This window comes from Macaca nemestrina, chromosome 20 (genome assembly GCF_043159975.1).
Source record: "Macaca nemestrina isolate mMacNem1 chromosome 20, mMacNem.hap1, whole genome shotgun sequence".
In the NCBI taxonomy this organism is placed as follows: Eukaryota; Metazoa; Chordata; class Mammalia; order Primates; family Cercopithecidae; genus Macaca; species Macaca nemestrina.
Window position 1 is genome coordinate 55579282 of NC_092144.1, and position 15754 is coordinate 55595035.

At 57.9% G+C, this 15754-nt stretch overlaps 2 protein-coding genes across 11 annotated transcripts in view; one reads left to right on the top strand and one right to left on the bottom strand.

Annotated features, from left to right (window-relative positions):
* On the top strand, window positions 1-10367 carry LOC105478544 (kinesin light chain 3). Of its 8 annotated transcripts, none has more exons than XM_011735951.2 (13): window positions 1-116; window positions 4788-5053; window positions 5794-6024; window positions 6316-6385; window positions 6810-7029; window positions 7514-7601; window positions 7677-7778; window positions 8271-8444; window positions 9199-9289; window positions 9367-9404; window positions 9493-9599; window positions 9798-9861; window positions 10103-10237. In XM_011735951.2, exons 2-13 carry the CDS (start codon window positions 4796-4798, stop codon window positions 10172-10174), a joined length of 1515 nt encoding a protein of 504 aa, XP_011734253.2. In that variant the 5' UTR covers window positions 1-116; window positions 4788-4795; the 3' UTR covers window positions 10175-10237. The 8 variants fall into 8 exon arrangements, with proteins under 8 accessions (XP_011734253.2, XP_070943237.1, XP_070943238.1 ...); XM_071087136.1 differs by lacking the exon at window positions 1-116 and adding an exon at window positions 152-328; XM_071087137.1 differs by lacking the exon at window positions 1-116 and adding an exon at window positions 409-429.
* LOC105478543 (ERCC excision repair 2, TFIIH core complex helicase subunit) overlaps window positions 9988-15754 on the bottom strand; it is a 19598-nt gene continuing 13831 nt past the window's right edge. For all 3 annotated transcript variants that reach the window (XM_011735947.2, XM_011735946.2, XM_071087132.1), the window contains 8 exons: window positions 14472-14535; window positions 13538-13659; window positions 12015-12107; window positions 11859-11931; window positions 11523-11593; window positions 11284-11427; window positions 10978-11121; window positions 9988-10497 (listed from right to left, as the gene is read on the bottom strand). In XM_011735947.2, coding sequence (XP_011734249.1) covers window positions 10405-10497; window positions 10978-11121; window positions 11284-11427; window positions 11523-11593; window positions 11859-11931; window positions 12015-12107; window positions 13538-13659; window positions 14472-14535 — 804 coding nt within the window. In that variant the 3' untranslated portion in view covers window positions 9988-10404. The remainder of the gene's footprint in view (window positions 10498-10977; window positions 11122-11283; window positions 11428-11522; window positions 11594-11858; window positions 11932-12014; window positions 12108-13537; window positions 13660-14471; window positions 14536-15754) is intronic.

Consider the following 15754-nt stretch of genomic DNA (forward strand, 5'->3'; position numbering starts at 1 on the left):
GGAGCCGCCCGCGGTCCCAGACGCCCGGCGCAGCGGGAGCGGCGGGGCGTGCCTGGCCTGTGGGACTCGACCGAGCGCAGTGGGGCGAAGCGGGGCCTGGAGCCGCCCGCGGTCAGGTGGGCGCCGGGAGTGGGGCGCGGGACTCTCGGAGAGCCGCGATGATGGGGGGCGGGAGCGAAGGGTGAGGATGGGGCCTGGAGCAACCCTGGGCCCGCTTGTCCTGCGACGGGGAAGGGCCTTGGGGCTCCCAGATGCCCCCTGCCCTGTCCTGGGGCTCTCCGGGGTCTGGAGGCCTGGCTGGGGCCGCGCGCCCCCCACCCCAGCGCAGGTAAACAGCGAGGACGGGGCGGGGCCTGGGGGAGGGACGGAGGGAGGAGGGGGCCCTTGTGACGGCGGGTGAGCCTGGTGCGCGGGGCTGGGCCGGCCAGGGTAAGGTGGTGCGGTTTGCGGGGCTGGGCCACGATGGGAGCCTCCTGCCTGCCTGTGTGTGTGTCAGGCTTTGTGTGTGTGCAAGAGAGTGTGTCAGGCTGTGGGTATGAGGGTGAAAGCGACTGTCCTCCGTGTAACCCTGTGATGCGACTGTGTGTACGATGTGACACCTTCAGCAATGTGAAAATGTGGGCGACCTCTGACGGGAATGGTGTGTGTGTAGAATCGGATTGTCAATAGCACTTTATGTCTATGACCAAGAGCGAGTGCGACTGTAGTCAACTTTCTGCTTGGCCTGATGTGCATGTGTGTGGCTGTGTGTGTGGCTGTGTGTATGGCAGGGAGTGGAACTGGTTGTAGGATTAGGTGTGAATGTTGACCAAGGGGTTGTGCAGCTGTGGTTGTCTTTCTGCCTGTTGGTGTGTGTGGTGGACAGTGTGTGGCACTGGATCAGTGATAGGTGACTATGATTGACTTTTGATTGTCACTGATGGTGTATGGGGTGGGCGGAACTGTGTCCAGAAGCGGGACCGTTTCATGGGACATTGTGTGTGGAACCTTGGGGTTGGATGAGTGAGGTGTGGAGGTGTGTAAAGCTGTGTGTGTGTGTGTAGAGAGGAACTGGAGGGTGTGTGACCTGCATTGATGCCGTGGCTGGCAGTGGTGTGCAATGGAGAGTTTATTGTGGAGCTGTGTAGTGTGGGAGATGGGAGTGGAGACGCGGACATTTAGGTGGGGTGCTGCTCTGAGCAGATGACCGGATGGAAAAGGGGGTCAGCACCAGGGATCGGTGTGTGGGACTGTGCCTATGATTATCAGCTGTGCGGTTTTGCACCCAGGGCTCTGTGTGAGGGTGGGAGCTGCTATGTGTCTGGGACACAGCCCGAGTGCTCATGGCTGTGGTTAAGCCGTGTTTGTTGCTGTGGTTGTCCATCTGGCTGTGGAGTGGTGTGTGTAAGGCTGTGTCTGAGGTTATGGAGGGAGGTTGTTACATCGGCAAAATTGTGTGAAGAATGGTTGTGGTTGTCAGGATGACTCTTGATGAGCCTGTGTGGTTGTGAGTTCAACCATTTATGATGTTTGTGAGTGAGGTGTGAGACTAGGTATGGTGTGACATACACATGCACATAGAGATTGGCCGGGTGCAGTGGCTCATACCTGTAATCTCAACACTTTGGAAGGCTGAAGTGAGGGGATTGCTTGAACCCAGGAGTCCTAGACTAGCCTGGGAAATATGGTGATACCCCATCTCTACAAAAAAACAAAAATGAGCTAGGCATAGTTTAGTTTTTTAAAAAATGATCAAGTCTGTGGTGCACGAAATGTACAGGACCCTTTATGTGATCGTGCGTGTGCAACCTGTGCAGAAACCGCTGGGCTCCTTATGGTGGATACAGTGGCTCGAGTGAAGAGTGTGAGAATGTGGCATCCCTCTACGCATATTCACAGCTCTCTGTTCCTACTGAATGCAAGTATTCATGAGTGCATGGCGTGTAGGTGTGGGAGTCCCTGCTGGCCAGGCGTGGAGGGGGAGGAAGAGGAAGTGGGGAAACTGGTGAGGGATCAACAGTGAATCCTGGGAATGTGTGCATCTGAAGGTGCGTTGGGCACATTGTGGGGAGTTGGGCTGTGTGAGTTCGGGGGACAATGAGTGTCACGGTCAAGTACAAGGAGATGGTCTGAATGTGAGTGATTTGGGGAGTGGGAGAGACAGAGTTAGTTTCTGCGTGGGTTGGCTTTTTCTCTTTTTTTTTTTTTTTTTTTTGAGACGGAGTCTCGCTCTGTCGCCCAGACTGGAGTGTGGTGGTGTGATCTTGGCTCACTGCAACCTCTGCCTCTTGGGTTCAAGCGATTCTCGTGCCTCAGCCTCCTGAGTAGCTGGGACTACAGACGCATACCACCACGCCTGGCTACTTTTGTATTTTTAGTAGAACCGGGGTTTCACCATGTTGGCCAGGCTGGTCTCAAACTCCTGACCTCAACTGATCCACCCACCTCGGCCTCCCAAAGTGCTGGGATCACAGGCATGAGCCACTGCGCCCGGGCTTGGCTTTTATTTCTAAGAGAATATACCTGTGTGTTAGGTGGGATTTGCAAAAGGGGAGTGTGTACAGATTGTTTTTGAAAGAATAGTGTATGTGTGCGCCTAAGTCAGTGTGTTGTCTTAGGTTGTATTTCTAAAAGGAAAATGTAGGTGTTTGTATTGAGTTGTATATTTAATAGAAGTGAGTACGTGTTGTTATTTCTAAGAGGTGAATGTATATTATGTTGTCTTTCCTTTTCTTTCCTTTCCTTTTCCCTTTCCCTTTCCCCTTCCCTTCCCTTTCCTTTCCTTTTTTCTAGACTGGGTCTTACTCTCTCGCCCAGGCTGAGTGTAGTGGCACTATCATGGCTCACTGCACCTTCAACCTCCTGGGTTCAAGCGATCCTTCTACCTCAGCCTCCAGGAACACCACCACCACACCCGGCTAATTTTTTTATTTTTTTTTTAATAGAGACAGGGTCTCACTATGTTTCCCAGGCTGGTCTTGAACTCTTGGGCTCAGTTGATCCTCCTGCCTCAGCCAAAATCCCAAAGTGCTGGGAGTACGGGTGTGAGCCACCGCACCTGGCCTACATTGTGTTTCTTTTTTTTTTTTTTTTTTTTGAGACGGAGTCTCGCTCTGTCACCCAGACTGGAGTGCAGTGGCTGGATCTCAGCTCACTGCAAGCTCCGCCTCCCGGGTTCACGCCATTCTCCTGGCTCAGCCTCCCGAGTAACTGGGACTACAGGCGCCTGCCACCTCGCCCAGCTAGTTTTTTGTATTTTTTAGTAGAGACGGGGTTTCACCATGTTAGTCAGGATGGTCTTGATCTCCTGACCTCGTGATCCGCCTGTCTTGGCCTCCCAAAGTGCTGGGATTACAGGCTTGAGCCACCGTGCTCGGCTACATTGTGTTTCTAATGAGGAAGTGTGTGTGTATGTGTCACTGTATTTCTGGGAGGGTGCGTGTGTGTATTGTGGGTTTTTTTTTTTTTTTTTTAATGGAGTCTCACTCTGTCGCCCAGGCTGGATTGCAGTGGCATGACCTTGGCTTACTGCAACCTCCGCCTCCCGGGTTCAAGCAATTCTTCTGCCTCAGCCTCCCAAGTAGCTGGGACTACAGGCATGTGCCACCACCCCGGTTAATTTTTTTTTTTTGGTATTTTTAGTAGAGACGGGGTTTCACCATGTTGGCCAGGCTAGTCTCAAACTCCTGGCCTCAAGTCATCTGCCCGCCTCGGCCTCCCAAAGTGCTGGGATTACAGGTGTGAGCCGCTACACCTGGCCCCATGTTGTATTGGAGAGAAGGGAGAGTGCGTGTGTGTGTCAAATTGTATTTTGGAGAGGAAAATGTGTATGTTGCATTGTGTCTTTAAGAATGGAGGGTGCAGGTGTGTGAGGTGTGTTTCTGAGGAGTGTGTTTGTGTGTCTGTGAGGACCTCAGGGTCACCACCAGCTAAGTTTCTGTGACTGTCACCCACATACAACCACATGAAGTCCCATAGAGGGGGGCCCCCGCCCACTATGAGCTGGGCTTCAGACTCTCAGCTGTCACATGGCCAGTGTGACATCCCTGGACCACACCTATCACACGTGTGTCCCAACAGGCCCTGGGCTGGCTGAGCCTGTCTGATGGAGGAGGGCAGAGCCCCTGTTCCCCCAGGGTCCATCTGCTGCCTGGGAGCCAACACATGGCCCCGTCCTCACTCCCCCCAGCCTAGAGGCCTCCTGGGCTTCCGCGGGCCCTGGCCCTGGCCCTGGCCCTGGCCCTGGCCCTGGCCCCGGCCCCTCAGCCCTCTCCTCCCACCCCACCCACCCCACCCACCCCCAGTGGTCTGACTGGTTCCCAACAAAAACACCCTAAGAATGAGCTCACGCAGAGGCTGCCGCCTCCACACGCCCCGCCCCACTCGTCTGGCAGAGGAGGGTGCCTCTGGTCCCAGGTCGGGAGCTCTGGGCCAGGGGATCCAGGGGCCTTGGGGTGGGGAAGGCTGGCCAGGTGAGCTGAGAGCAAATGGGGGACCCCAGGCTAGCTGTTTGCCCTCTCTTGGTTAATTACACATAGGATTTGGGAACTGTCCCCCGGGCAGAACCCTGGGTTGGGAGGACAGACGAAGGTAGACTAGACTGTTCCAGATGAGAGCTGGCTGGGATGGGTGTGGAGAATGGGATGGAGACGGTGTGGAGGCAGAAGGCTGGCCAGGATGGGTGGAGCAGGGAAGAGCCAAGATGGGGAGAAGTTAGGGGTCCTGATGGCCATTATGGGAATAGAGGGTAGGGGCCAACTGACTGGCCTGGGCAATGATTTCCCAAACCCCTCACCATTGCACCCCAGGAGCAGCAATGTCTGTGCAGGTGGTGGCTCCCGGAAGTGCGGGGCTGGGCCCAGAGCGCCTGAGCCCTGAGGAGCTGGTACAGCAGACGCGGCAAGTGGTCCAGGGGCTGGAGGCGCTGCGGGCAGAGCACCGTGGCCTGGCTGGGCACCTGGCAGAGGCCCTGGCGGGACAGGGCCCAGCGACTGGCTTGGAGATGCTGGAGGAAAAGCAGCAGGTGGTGAGCCACTCGCTGGAGGCCATCGAGCTGGGGCTGGGTGAGGCCCAGGTATGAGGGGGCCAGGTGGGGAACTGGGAGAGGATAAACTGAGGGCGGAGGGAGGGCCAGATATGAGGGGGACAGGTATGCAGGGGACTGGGAGAGGGGTTCACTATTGCTGAGGGGCACACTTTGGGAGGCTGAGGTGGGCAGATCACTTGAAGTCAGGAGTTCAAGACCAGCCTGACCAACATGGCAAAACCCCATCTCTACTAAAAATACAAAAATGAGCTGGGCATGAGGCTCCTGTAATCCCAGCTACTCGGGAGGCTGAGGCATGAGAATCACTTGAAACTGGGAGGTGGAGGTTGCAGTGAGTGGAGATCGTGCCATTCCACTCCAGTCTGGGTGACAGAGACTGTTTCAAAAAACAGCAAAAAAAAGTATGGCAGAAAGGCATATCTGGGGCAGGCGGAAGCCTAGGGGAACGAGGCCTGGGAAGGTGAGGCTCCAGGCCAGAGATGGAGTCCCTTGGCAGTTCTAGGGGGTCCTTGTATGTGACAGGGACCCCTGAACCAGATGGCATTCTTCAGTAAACTGTGGGTCCTAGGGCAACTTCGGGGGTGAAATCAGAGGGGCTGCTTAGAGCCTCTGAGGGCACTGGAGCCACGCTGGTGGAGTCTCTGCAGAATCTGGGGGTGTCATGCATAGTAGTGGGGTGCAGCGGCCTGATGCGAGGTCTGAGCTAGGTCAGAGGCTGTCTGGCAGGGTAGGAACCAACCTCGACTTGGGACCCCCACCCTGGGCAGGTGCTGCTGGCCTTGTCGGCACACGTGGGTGCACTGGAGGCAGAGAAGCAGCGGCTGCGCTCGCAGGCCCGGCGGCTGGCCCAGGAGAACGTGTGGCTGCGGGAGGAACTGGAGGAGACACAGCGGCGGCTTCGTGCCAGCGAGGAGGCCGTGGCCCAGTTGGAGGAGGAAAAGCGCCACCTGGAGTTCCTGGGGCAGCTGCGACAGTACGACCCGCCCACGGAGACCCAGGTGCCAAGGGCAGGGCAAGGTGGGGGTGCTGGGCCCTTCACAGAGCCCCACGGTTCCCCAGACCCTCCTTAGAATCCCAGTCCCCCAACCCTCCACAGAGCCCCCAGACCCACCAGAACTTCCGCAGACGCCCCCACTAGCTGCTCCCCGAAGCCCCCGGGCCTCGCCAGTCCCCCAGGGGGCCCCTGACGCTCATGATCACCACCTCCCTCAAACCCCGAGATAGATGCAGGGCTCCAGTCTCTGAAACAAGCCCCCCTCCCCCGGCCCCCCACTTTCCTGTCCCTGCAGCAGTCTGAGTCCCCGCCTCGCCGAGACAGCCTGGCCTCCTTGTTCCCCAGCGAGGAGGAGGAGAGGAAAGGTGGGTATCGGGAGTACATGCCACAGATGATGGCGGGCCAGGGTGGGGAGCGGGCTCTGAGCTGCAGAACCCCAAAGTCTCTGAACAGGGATGGGGAGGTGAGGGCAGGGTCAGGAGGACCCTGAATGTGACAGTGAGCAGGTGAGGCTGGGAGCTGCGAAGACAGGGTAGCTGCCATGAGCCCGGCAGGCCCCGTATTCACATCTTGCAGGGCAAGTGAGCTGCCATGTAGCTGTCCCGAGGCCAGGATGCATCCCACCAGCTGGTTAGATGCTAGTGACTCCAATCTCAGAAGTTAACATGGGGGCCCATAGTCCCAGGGGCCAGTTAGGCAGTCTGGGGCGTGTGTCTCCTCGTGCGAGGATGGAGGGGCAGGAGGCTTAGGAGGCTTGCAGTGACCCAGAGCCCACCCTGCCCCACCCAGGTCCTGAGGCCGCAGGAGCAGCAGCAGCTCAGCAGGGTGGCTATGAGATCCCTGCCCGCCTTCGGACCCTGCATAACCTCGTGATCCAGTACGCGGGGCAGGGCCGGTATGAGGTGGCGGTGCCCCTGTGCCGCCAGGCCTTGGAGGACCTGGAGCGCAGCTCGGGCCACTGCCACCCTGACGTGGCCACCATGCTCAACATCCTGGCGCTGGTATACCGGTGAGAGCTGCGGCCGGCCATGGCAGGGGGCAGGAATGGCAGGGACCCATTGGGTGCAAGTGGAGGGACCCTGGTGTCCCCTCTGCCACCATGGAGCACCTGGGGAGGTCGGAGGAGGGGACAGCCAGAATGGGAAAGGAAGGGAAGGCTCCTGCTGTAAGAACGGCAAAGAGGGAGTGGGCCAGGGATCTGGCGGGTTGGCGGGGCACTGAGCCAGGCAGAGAGGAGTCAGAGCACAGACACCAGGGACCCCAAGAGCAGGCAAGAGAACTGGGGTGGTTAGAGGCTTGGCAGAGGTCTGGGGATACAGGGCCTGGTGTTAGAGAATTGGAAGGTATGTAAGGGCCCATAAAAGGCCCCCAAAGGGTGCTACCCATGCTTGGTTCAGCCAGGTTCCCTGGACCTGCCAGAATTAGCCCAGCCCCTGTGGCTGCAGCTGCCCCAACCCCCGGCCAACCCCCGCCATCCCTGGGCTTCCACACAGGGACCAGAACAAGTACAAAGAAGCCACAGACCTCCTCCATGATGCCCTGCAGATCCGGGAGCAGACGCTGGGCCCTGAGCACCCTGCGGTGAGTGGGGCCCCAGGGAGACGAAGTGGGGCCGTGCCTGCCCATCCCTGACCTGTGTCTCCCCCAACCCCACAGGTGGCCGCCACGCTCAACAACTTGGCCGTCCTCTATGGGAAGCGCGGGCGTTACCGGGAGGCAGAGCCCCTGTGCCAGCGCGCTTTGGAGATCCGAGAGAAGGTCCCATCCCCCTTACCCAACCCCAAGGAACCCCTTGTAGCCCTCTCCATGGATCCTGAGCACTTACATCGTGACCCTGATCCTCGGGCCCCTTGCGTTTGGTACTGGGAGACCCCAATTGGAGACCAACCCATCACCCTCGACCTTCTGAGATCCCAGTTTGGTCTTGACCCTGACTCTGACCTCTTGCCTTACCTCACACGCCACCCCCCAACTAGGTCCCGCCACAGCCTTTCCAACCCCTCATGGCCACTGGCACAAGCCCAGCCCTGACCTACCCATCTCACCTTGTGCCCCGTGAGTTTCTGGATCACCTTGGCCTCTGACCTCAGTAATCCCGCTCGACGGTGTCACTTGTGCCCCAGCCCCCAACCTCTCAGGTCACTCTGCTTTGGCCCTGTAATCCCTAACTTGTGACCACCATACAGAAGTGATGTCACGTGTCCCACCAATCCTGTATGACCCCTCTGACTTGTGACCCCTGGCCCCCAGGTCCTGGGTGCTGACCACCCCGATGTGGCCAAGCAGCTCAACAACCTGGCCCTGCTGTGCCAGAACCAGGGCAAGTTTGAGGACGTGGAACGGCACTACGCCCGGGCCCTGAGCATCTATGAGGCCCTGGGCGGGCCCCATGATCCCAACGTGGCCAAGACCAAGAACAATCTGGTGAGGTCCCTGGGGCTGAGTGGGCCCGGAGTGGAGGGTCTGCCCTGGGGAGGCACCCATTGGTTGGGTACAGGGCTAGCACCATGGGGAGGGGTCCCCCTGAGGCAGGGCCCTTGGAGCAAGTGTCCTATCAGACACAGGAGCTGGCTCAGCACAGAACACGGAATCAGGAAATGCGTGAGTCCACGGCACCCAGGACAGTCAGTGAAGGGGAAGCTGGCAGGCACAGATGGCAGCAGCAGACATTTATTGAGCTCACTGTGGCCGGCTCCCCTCTTAGCTGTGTCCCCACATCACTAGTTCTTACAGTGTCACTATGAGGTAGAAGCTGTCGCTCTACTTTGCATGTGAGAAGAGAGGCCATGCCACCAGCCCAAAGTAGAGCAGACAGGCTCAGAAACAGGAGGTTGCCTGCCCTCCATCCCCCAGGCAGGAGGTAGGGCGGAGCTCCAAACCCCCTCTGCCCCAGGGCAAGGCTTTAGGCAGGGGCGGGATATGGCCAGGTCAGCACAGTAGAAAGTGGGACTGGGGCCAGGTGTGGTGGCTCACGCCTGTAACCCCAGCACTTTGGGAGGCCAAGGCAGGAGGATCAGTTGAGGCCAGGAGTTCACGACCAGCCTGGGCAACATACCAAGACCCTGTCTCTACAAAAAAAAAAAAAAAAAAAGTGGGACTGGATGCAGTGTTGGGAACTGGGGTCCGAAAAGTTCCCAGACTAGAGCCAAGATCACCCAAGACACTCCCTTCTCCGCAGGCCTCAGCCTACCTGAAACAGAACAAGTACCAACAAGCGGAAGAGCTGTACAAAGAAATCCTCCACAAGGAGGATCTACCTGCCCCTCTCGGTGAGCCCCGAGCCCCTGCCTTCCCTCCTGGTGGCTTCTCTACGTCCCCATCTCGGTGTCCCCCATCTTTCCCCTAGGTGCCCCCAACACAGGCACAGCTGGTGACACAGAACAGGTGAGGATGGGCTGTGCTTCAGCTCCTGGGGAAGGCGTGAGGACTGCATGGGCTCGGGGATATGAGCAGCATCCCTGCCTCTCCCCAGGCCCTTCGCCGCAGCAGCTCCCTCTCTAAGATCCGCGAGTCTATCCGGCGAGGAAGTGAGAAGCTGGTCTCCCGCCTCCGAGGCGAGGGGGCGGCGGGGGCAGCCGGGTGAGTGTGGATCAGGTCGGCAAAGAGCCCTGACATCAGCAGAATTCATAGCCCACCCCCCACCCCTCCTGCTCAAGAACCTTCCATGGCTCCCATCTCCCCTGTGATACACACAGATCAAATCCTGTGCTGGAAAGCTCCCTCCTGGAGGGGCCACTCCTGGATTCACTCGCTTCTTCCCTGCTGCCCCCTTCACAGAATGAAGAGAGCCATGTCGCTCAACACACTCAATGTGGATGGCCCAAGGGCTCCTGGGACTCAGGTGAGGGGACACCGGGGTCAAAAATGGAGTGGGGCCACGTGGGTAGGTGCAGAGATAAGGCAAAAGCAGGGCGGTCAGGCCGGCGTAGTGTCAGCAGGTGGTGGGTGTGTTAAAAGAGACCCAGGACAGGAGCAAAGATGGGTTTTACTTGGGGTAGAGGTGAGATGGGTAGACGGTTGGCTGCCAGGCTGGACGCAGCACCTGTCCCTCCCCTCCAACCATCCCCTGTGCCTGTCTCCAGTTCCCCAGCTGGCACCTGGACAAGGCCCCTCGGACCCTCAGCGCCAGCACCCAGGACCTGAGTCCCCGCTAATATCCAGTGACCTGTGTTGGCCTCAGCTGGTGGGGGACGGGGGGGGTCTATCATCTCTTAGGTGCCCCCTGCCCTCTTCTGCGATTAAAGGCCGTGGATGTGACAGTGAGGAATGTCACCTGAGTTTATAAGACCTTCCAGCACCACCCCCGGCCTCGGAGCTGCTGGGACCCAGGGCCAGGCAAGACTCAGGAGTCACCAGGAATCATTTATGGCCCTGCCCATCCCGCTCAGAGCTGCTGAGCAATCTGCTCTATCCTCTGCAGCGTCTCCTCTGATTCCAGCTGCTCCAGGCTGAGCAAGGACAGGCCCAGCTGATCCTCCTGCAGAGAACAGAGGAAAGTAAGGGGGGCACTGTCAGGAAGGGGCCCAGGCAGCTGCTGTACTTCCCCGACCACCCGCCCCCGATGGGCATTAGGGGTCTGAGACATGAGGGCCAGGATGTTTGAATTTGGAGATGTCAGTATAATCCAGAGTGGGCCATTCCTGTCCACATAAGAGGGGGCTGAGGGAGGAGCCAGCCAGGGCGTCGGAGAAGGACGGGCTTTCCCCAGGCCAGCACAGTCTCAATGCCTGATACCTCCTCACCCCAAATTCTCTCACCCTGCCTGGCCTGGGCCACCTGCTGGCATCTGTGGCCCCTCAAATCTCCCCCTACCCCCCAGAGCCTGGCATGCAGATGCACAATAAACTTCTCTCTGTAGAGGGCAGGAGGACAGGCTGGGAGTGGGGAGAATCCAAGGGGCCTTTCTGGAGGAGGAGCTCAGCCTGGGAGGATGCTGGGAGGGGGATGCAGGCCTCACCCGGTGGAAGGGCTGTGCCATCTGCCGCAGGAAGTACTTGGCCACCTGGACACCCTCATCCACAGTCAGGTTGAGGTTGGCATCTGTGAGGTGCTCCTGGATCCAGCGGGGCAGTTTCCCCCGCTTGTCCCCACGGGCAAACCGCTGTGGGCAGAAGTGCAGGCCAGGGAGAGGACGTCAGGACCCGAGTCAGGGAGCCTGGGCCACCCTCCACCCTGTGACACACCCCATCTGGGAGATGAACGGGCAAATAGCCTGGTTTTCAGAGGCTGGGGTGCGAGCACAGGGGCACCCCTGAACCTGCACCTTGTCGGCAAAGACCATGAGGCCGTAGTCCGTCTTGCCCCGGATGGCCCGACCCACACACTGGGCCGCGTGGCGCATGGCATCGAAGGTGAGAAAGTCATTCTCACGAATCTGGAACTGGTCCCGCAGGTATTCTAGCCGTGCCTGCAGAAATGAAGGACGAGGAGTTGGGGAGGTGGGGGAGCCGTCCCTCCCCTGGCCCTAACACTTTGGGACTTCTGGGAGCCAGAGCTACTCACCTTGAGAATGCGACTCTGTGTGTAGACGTAGGGGACGCCAAACATGATGACGGCCCGCCCGTAGTGGTGCACTGGTGGGCAGAGGAGAGGGGTCGAGGGGAGTTATAAGTGTGGCTGGTGGGACAGGGACAGCCTCACGCGCCCCAGGGTGCTGTGTCTGAGTGGGAGAGAGAGGGTGTGCTCCCGCCGGGTGCCTAGGGCCAGAGGGGAGGGGAGGGTCCCTCTGTGCACCCAGGCTGTGGGTGGGTGGTCCCCCGCGGGAGCAGACAGCAGAGCGGGCAGGTGTTCCAGAGAGCTCTGGGAAGACACCTGGGGAGGAAGAGCGAGTCCACTCACCAAAGTCGATTCCCTCAGACACTTTGCCCCGGGCCACTGACAGCAGGATGGCCCCGCGTCCGTTCTCGCAGGCCTGAGGTGGGGAGGCAAGATGCAAGTTGGGTCACTCCTTGGAGCCACCTCCCCACCCCCTCCACGCTGGCCTCACACACCCACCTCCTGGTACTTCTCCAGGGCGACACTGGTTTCGGCACCATCCTGGGTCTCAATAAAGAGCAGCTTGTTCCTCTGGATGTTCTCAAGGATCCCCTGGGGAAGGACCCAGGGAGGTCAGGGTGGGGGTGGCAGAAGGTGGGTTCAGGGCACGGCCATCCTGGTTATCTCCAACTCTCCTACATCACTATTTCTCTGGGCCTCAGCTGGCTCATCTGAGATGTGGGGAGGGAGGGTGGAACTATCCAACCTTACTTCTTTGGGGGGAACTTAGTGATCTGGGTGGGGAACCAATCACTGCTGGATAAGTGGGGCAGGCATGTGGCTCAAGGGGGTGGCCAATCAGGGCACCCCAGCCCCTGCCAGCGACTGGTGGAGGGGCTGACTGTGAGGCAGGTAGAGTCAATCAGAGGCTGCCCTGAGATTTCCCATATGACACTACAATACAGACTGTGGAGCCAGTGCAAGGACACAGACCAGTGGGACAAAATGGAGAGTCCAGAAACACACAGCCACCTGTGCAGTTCAGTGGGGACAGCTTTTACTGGAGCAAGTGGATTTCCAAATGGAACCAAAAAATGAACCTTGACCCCCTACCTTACACCATATAGAAAGATGAATTTGAGGTACCTCATAGACCTAGATGTGAAAGCTAAAACCACAAGCTCCTAGAAGGAAACACAGCAGCCTCTCTTCATGACCTTGGGGTATTTAAGACAAAGTTGTCTTAAATAGGACACAAAAGGCACCTGGGCTGTGGGGACTGGATCACCTTTCCGCCGTGTGGAAGCCACCTATTGAAGCACAAGGCCAAGGTCCCGGCTGTGAGGATGAGGTTCCTGCCTCCCATGAGTGCCATTCCAATACTTGGATTAGCCAGGTTCACTCACCTCGCCCCAATGTGCTTTCACCCACTCCTGAGAGCCTGGCCATGGTGTGCTCAGAGGCACAAAGTGCAGAGTGGCCTCCCCTCCCACCCAGGGACTGGCTGTGGTGAGCCCTGTTTCCAGAATGCCCCATGACTTCCTCTGCCTGCTTCCCTGAAAGGGCTCCTGCAGACCCTTGAGAGGCTTTGCCCTGATTCTCAGTCCAGCCTTGATTCTCTAGAACCTTCCTCTAACCTAGATAGAGTCACACCTGCTACCTGGGCCTCCCCACCAGGCCATCTGTGCTGGAGGATCACAGGGATGGGGTAGCCCCAAAGAGCAGCAGGGGAGCAAGGAACCTAGAAGGTGGGGGTGACTCCGCCACAGGGTACTCCTCTGAGGGGCCCACATTGGGGCTTATGTCTGCATTCTCAGCCTGATGTACTGGGGGCGGGGCATAGGGTATGTGCTGCTTACACCCCATTCCTACATGCTGCATGCACTCTCCTGTCACACAGGACACCTGTCACCATCAGAGGGTAAGAGGAATGAAGCTGACATAGCAGTGTAGTGCCAGGGGCTGAGGAGAGCAGGTGACTCCCCTCCTGCAGTGCCAGGGGCTGAGGAGAGCAAGTGCAGGGAGGGGGTGGCCAGGCATACCTGCTCATACCAGGAGGCCACGGTGCTCTCCATGTACTGGTAGCTGGTGAAGAAGGCCACGATGCCATCAGGGACCACAGCAGACATCTCCAGCAGGAGGTTCCCGTAGTTCCGGATCACAGCTGCGAGGAGTCAGAGGTTAGGCCCTCTCCTGTCTCAGGTCCTCTTCCCCTCTCTGTCTTCAAACTAGAGTTTCTGGAAACCCCACTGAGGCTGGCTGTCAGGCTATTCACACACATCCCCTTCCTCCTCCTCCCAGGCGTGTTTGAGGACCCTCCTTGCCACTTCCTGAAGTCACACCTGGCTATGTAATTTGCCATGGCCAATGAAATCAGTGCAGAAGGGGTCAGGCGCGGCGGCTCACGCTTGTAATCCCAGCACTTTGGGAGGTCGAGGTGGGTGGATCATCTGAGGTCAGGAGTTTGAGACCAGCCTGGCCAACACGGCAAAACCCCATCTCTACTAAAAATACAAAAATTAGCCTGGCGTGGTGGCAGATGCCTATAAATCCAGCTGCTCGGGAGGCTGAGGCACAAGAACTGCTTGAACCCGCAAGGCAAAGGTTGCAGTGAGCCGAGATCATGCCACTGCACTCCAGCCTAGGTAACAGAGTAAGACTCTGTCTCAAAAAAAGGCCATGTGTCACTTCCAGGGGAGCACCCTTAGGAACCAGTGCACAATTCACTGTGACCACTGTGATCCCACCTGTCACATCACGCTGCCTCTGACGCACCCAGCGATGGAGGTTCCCAGGTGAGGAGACACAGGGCAGGCCCCCTACCAGCTCACAGTGGACGTGTCCCATGGGCAAGAAGGAAGCTCTGGGCTAAGCAACTAAGGCCAGGGATATTTGTTACAGCAGCATGACTCAGCCCATCTGACTGATACACCTCCCTCTTGGAACCCACAGAAACTAGCCCCACTGGCAGCATACCAATATCCTCCCGGGTCTCAAATTTGGAGCTGATGGCCACCTGGTCATTGCCACGGCCGATGATCTGAAGAGAGCAACAGAGATCATGATAAGCGAGGCAGCAGCAACTGCTCCAGCGTGTGAGTGCTGACCACCTGCTGGTGCTGTTCTAAGCTTTTTTTTTTTTTTTAATAGAGACAGGGCGTCACCATGTTGCCCAGTCTGGTCTTGAACATCTGGCCTCAAGCGACCGTCCCACCTTGGCCTCCCAAAGTGCTGGGATTATAGGAGTGAGCCACCACACCCAGTCTGCTCTAAACTTTTTATTAACACAATGTCACTGAATGAATCCTCAGCTACCCTGGCCTCAGAAAAGGTGAGTTGCCTGCCCAAGGTCACACAGTGAATAGGTGGCAAAGATGGAACTGGACCCGAGTCTGTCCACACTCTCCACCAGCAGCTACACTCTAGCCAGCCCCAGGCCCCAGGCCAGCCAGATCCCGAAGAACACCCCTCACTATGCCGGTGGGCATCCCCGCCAGCCGGCAACCTCACACAACCACCATGCAGTGGGTGGTCATCACTGGTCCACAACCTCTGACAGGCAACTCCAAAAGCCAAAAGCTCTGAACACATTTCTTTTTCAGTTTGGCACAAACTCATTAAGTAGCAAAACCTGCCCTGCCCTGAGTCTCTGCAGAGGCCTGACTTACTCCTTAATGTGATGCTTCCAAATCTGTTACTGCCAAAATAGGAGTTTGACTCGGGGAGCCACCCAGACCCCACTGGGGGCGTCACACACTACACAGCATATGCCTTGTCTCTAAAGGCTGGAAAATTCTGAATTCCAAAACAAATGGCTGCGCGCAGTGGCTCACACCTGTAATCCCAGCACTTTGGGAGGACCAGGTGGGCAGATCACTTGAGACCAGCCTGGCCAACATGGTGAAACCCTGTCTCTACTAAAAGTACAAAATTTAGCCGGGCGTTGTGGCACACGCCTGTAATCCCAGCTACTCAGGAGGCTGAAGCACGAGAATCACTTGAATCCAGGAGGCAGAGGTTGCAGTGAGCTGAGATCCGTGCCATTGCACTCCAGCCTGGGCAACAGAGCAAGAGTCCATCTCAAAACAAAAAACCAGCCTCGGGACTTCAGATAAGGGACTGAGGGCCCATGTTGACATGTACATGTTACAGAGATGGAGATGGACAGGAAGGCCCACTTACCTGGGTCACAGCCAGACCATGTACCTGGCAAAGCCACGTTAACCAAGATGCTGAGTAAGCACCTACCTGTGCCAGAC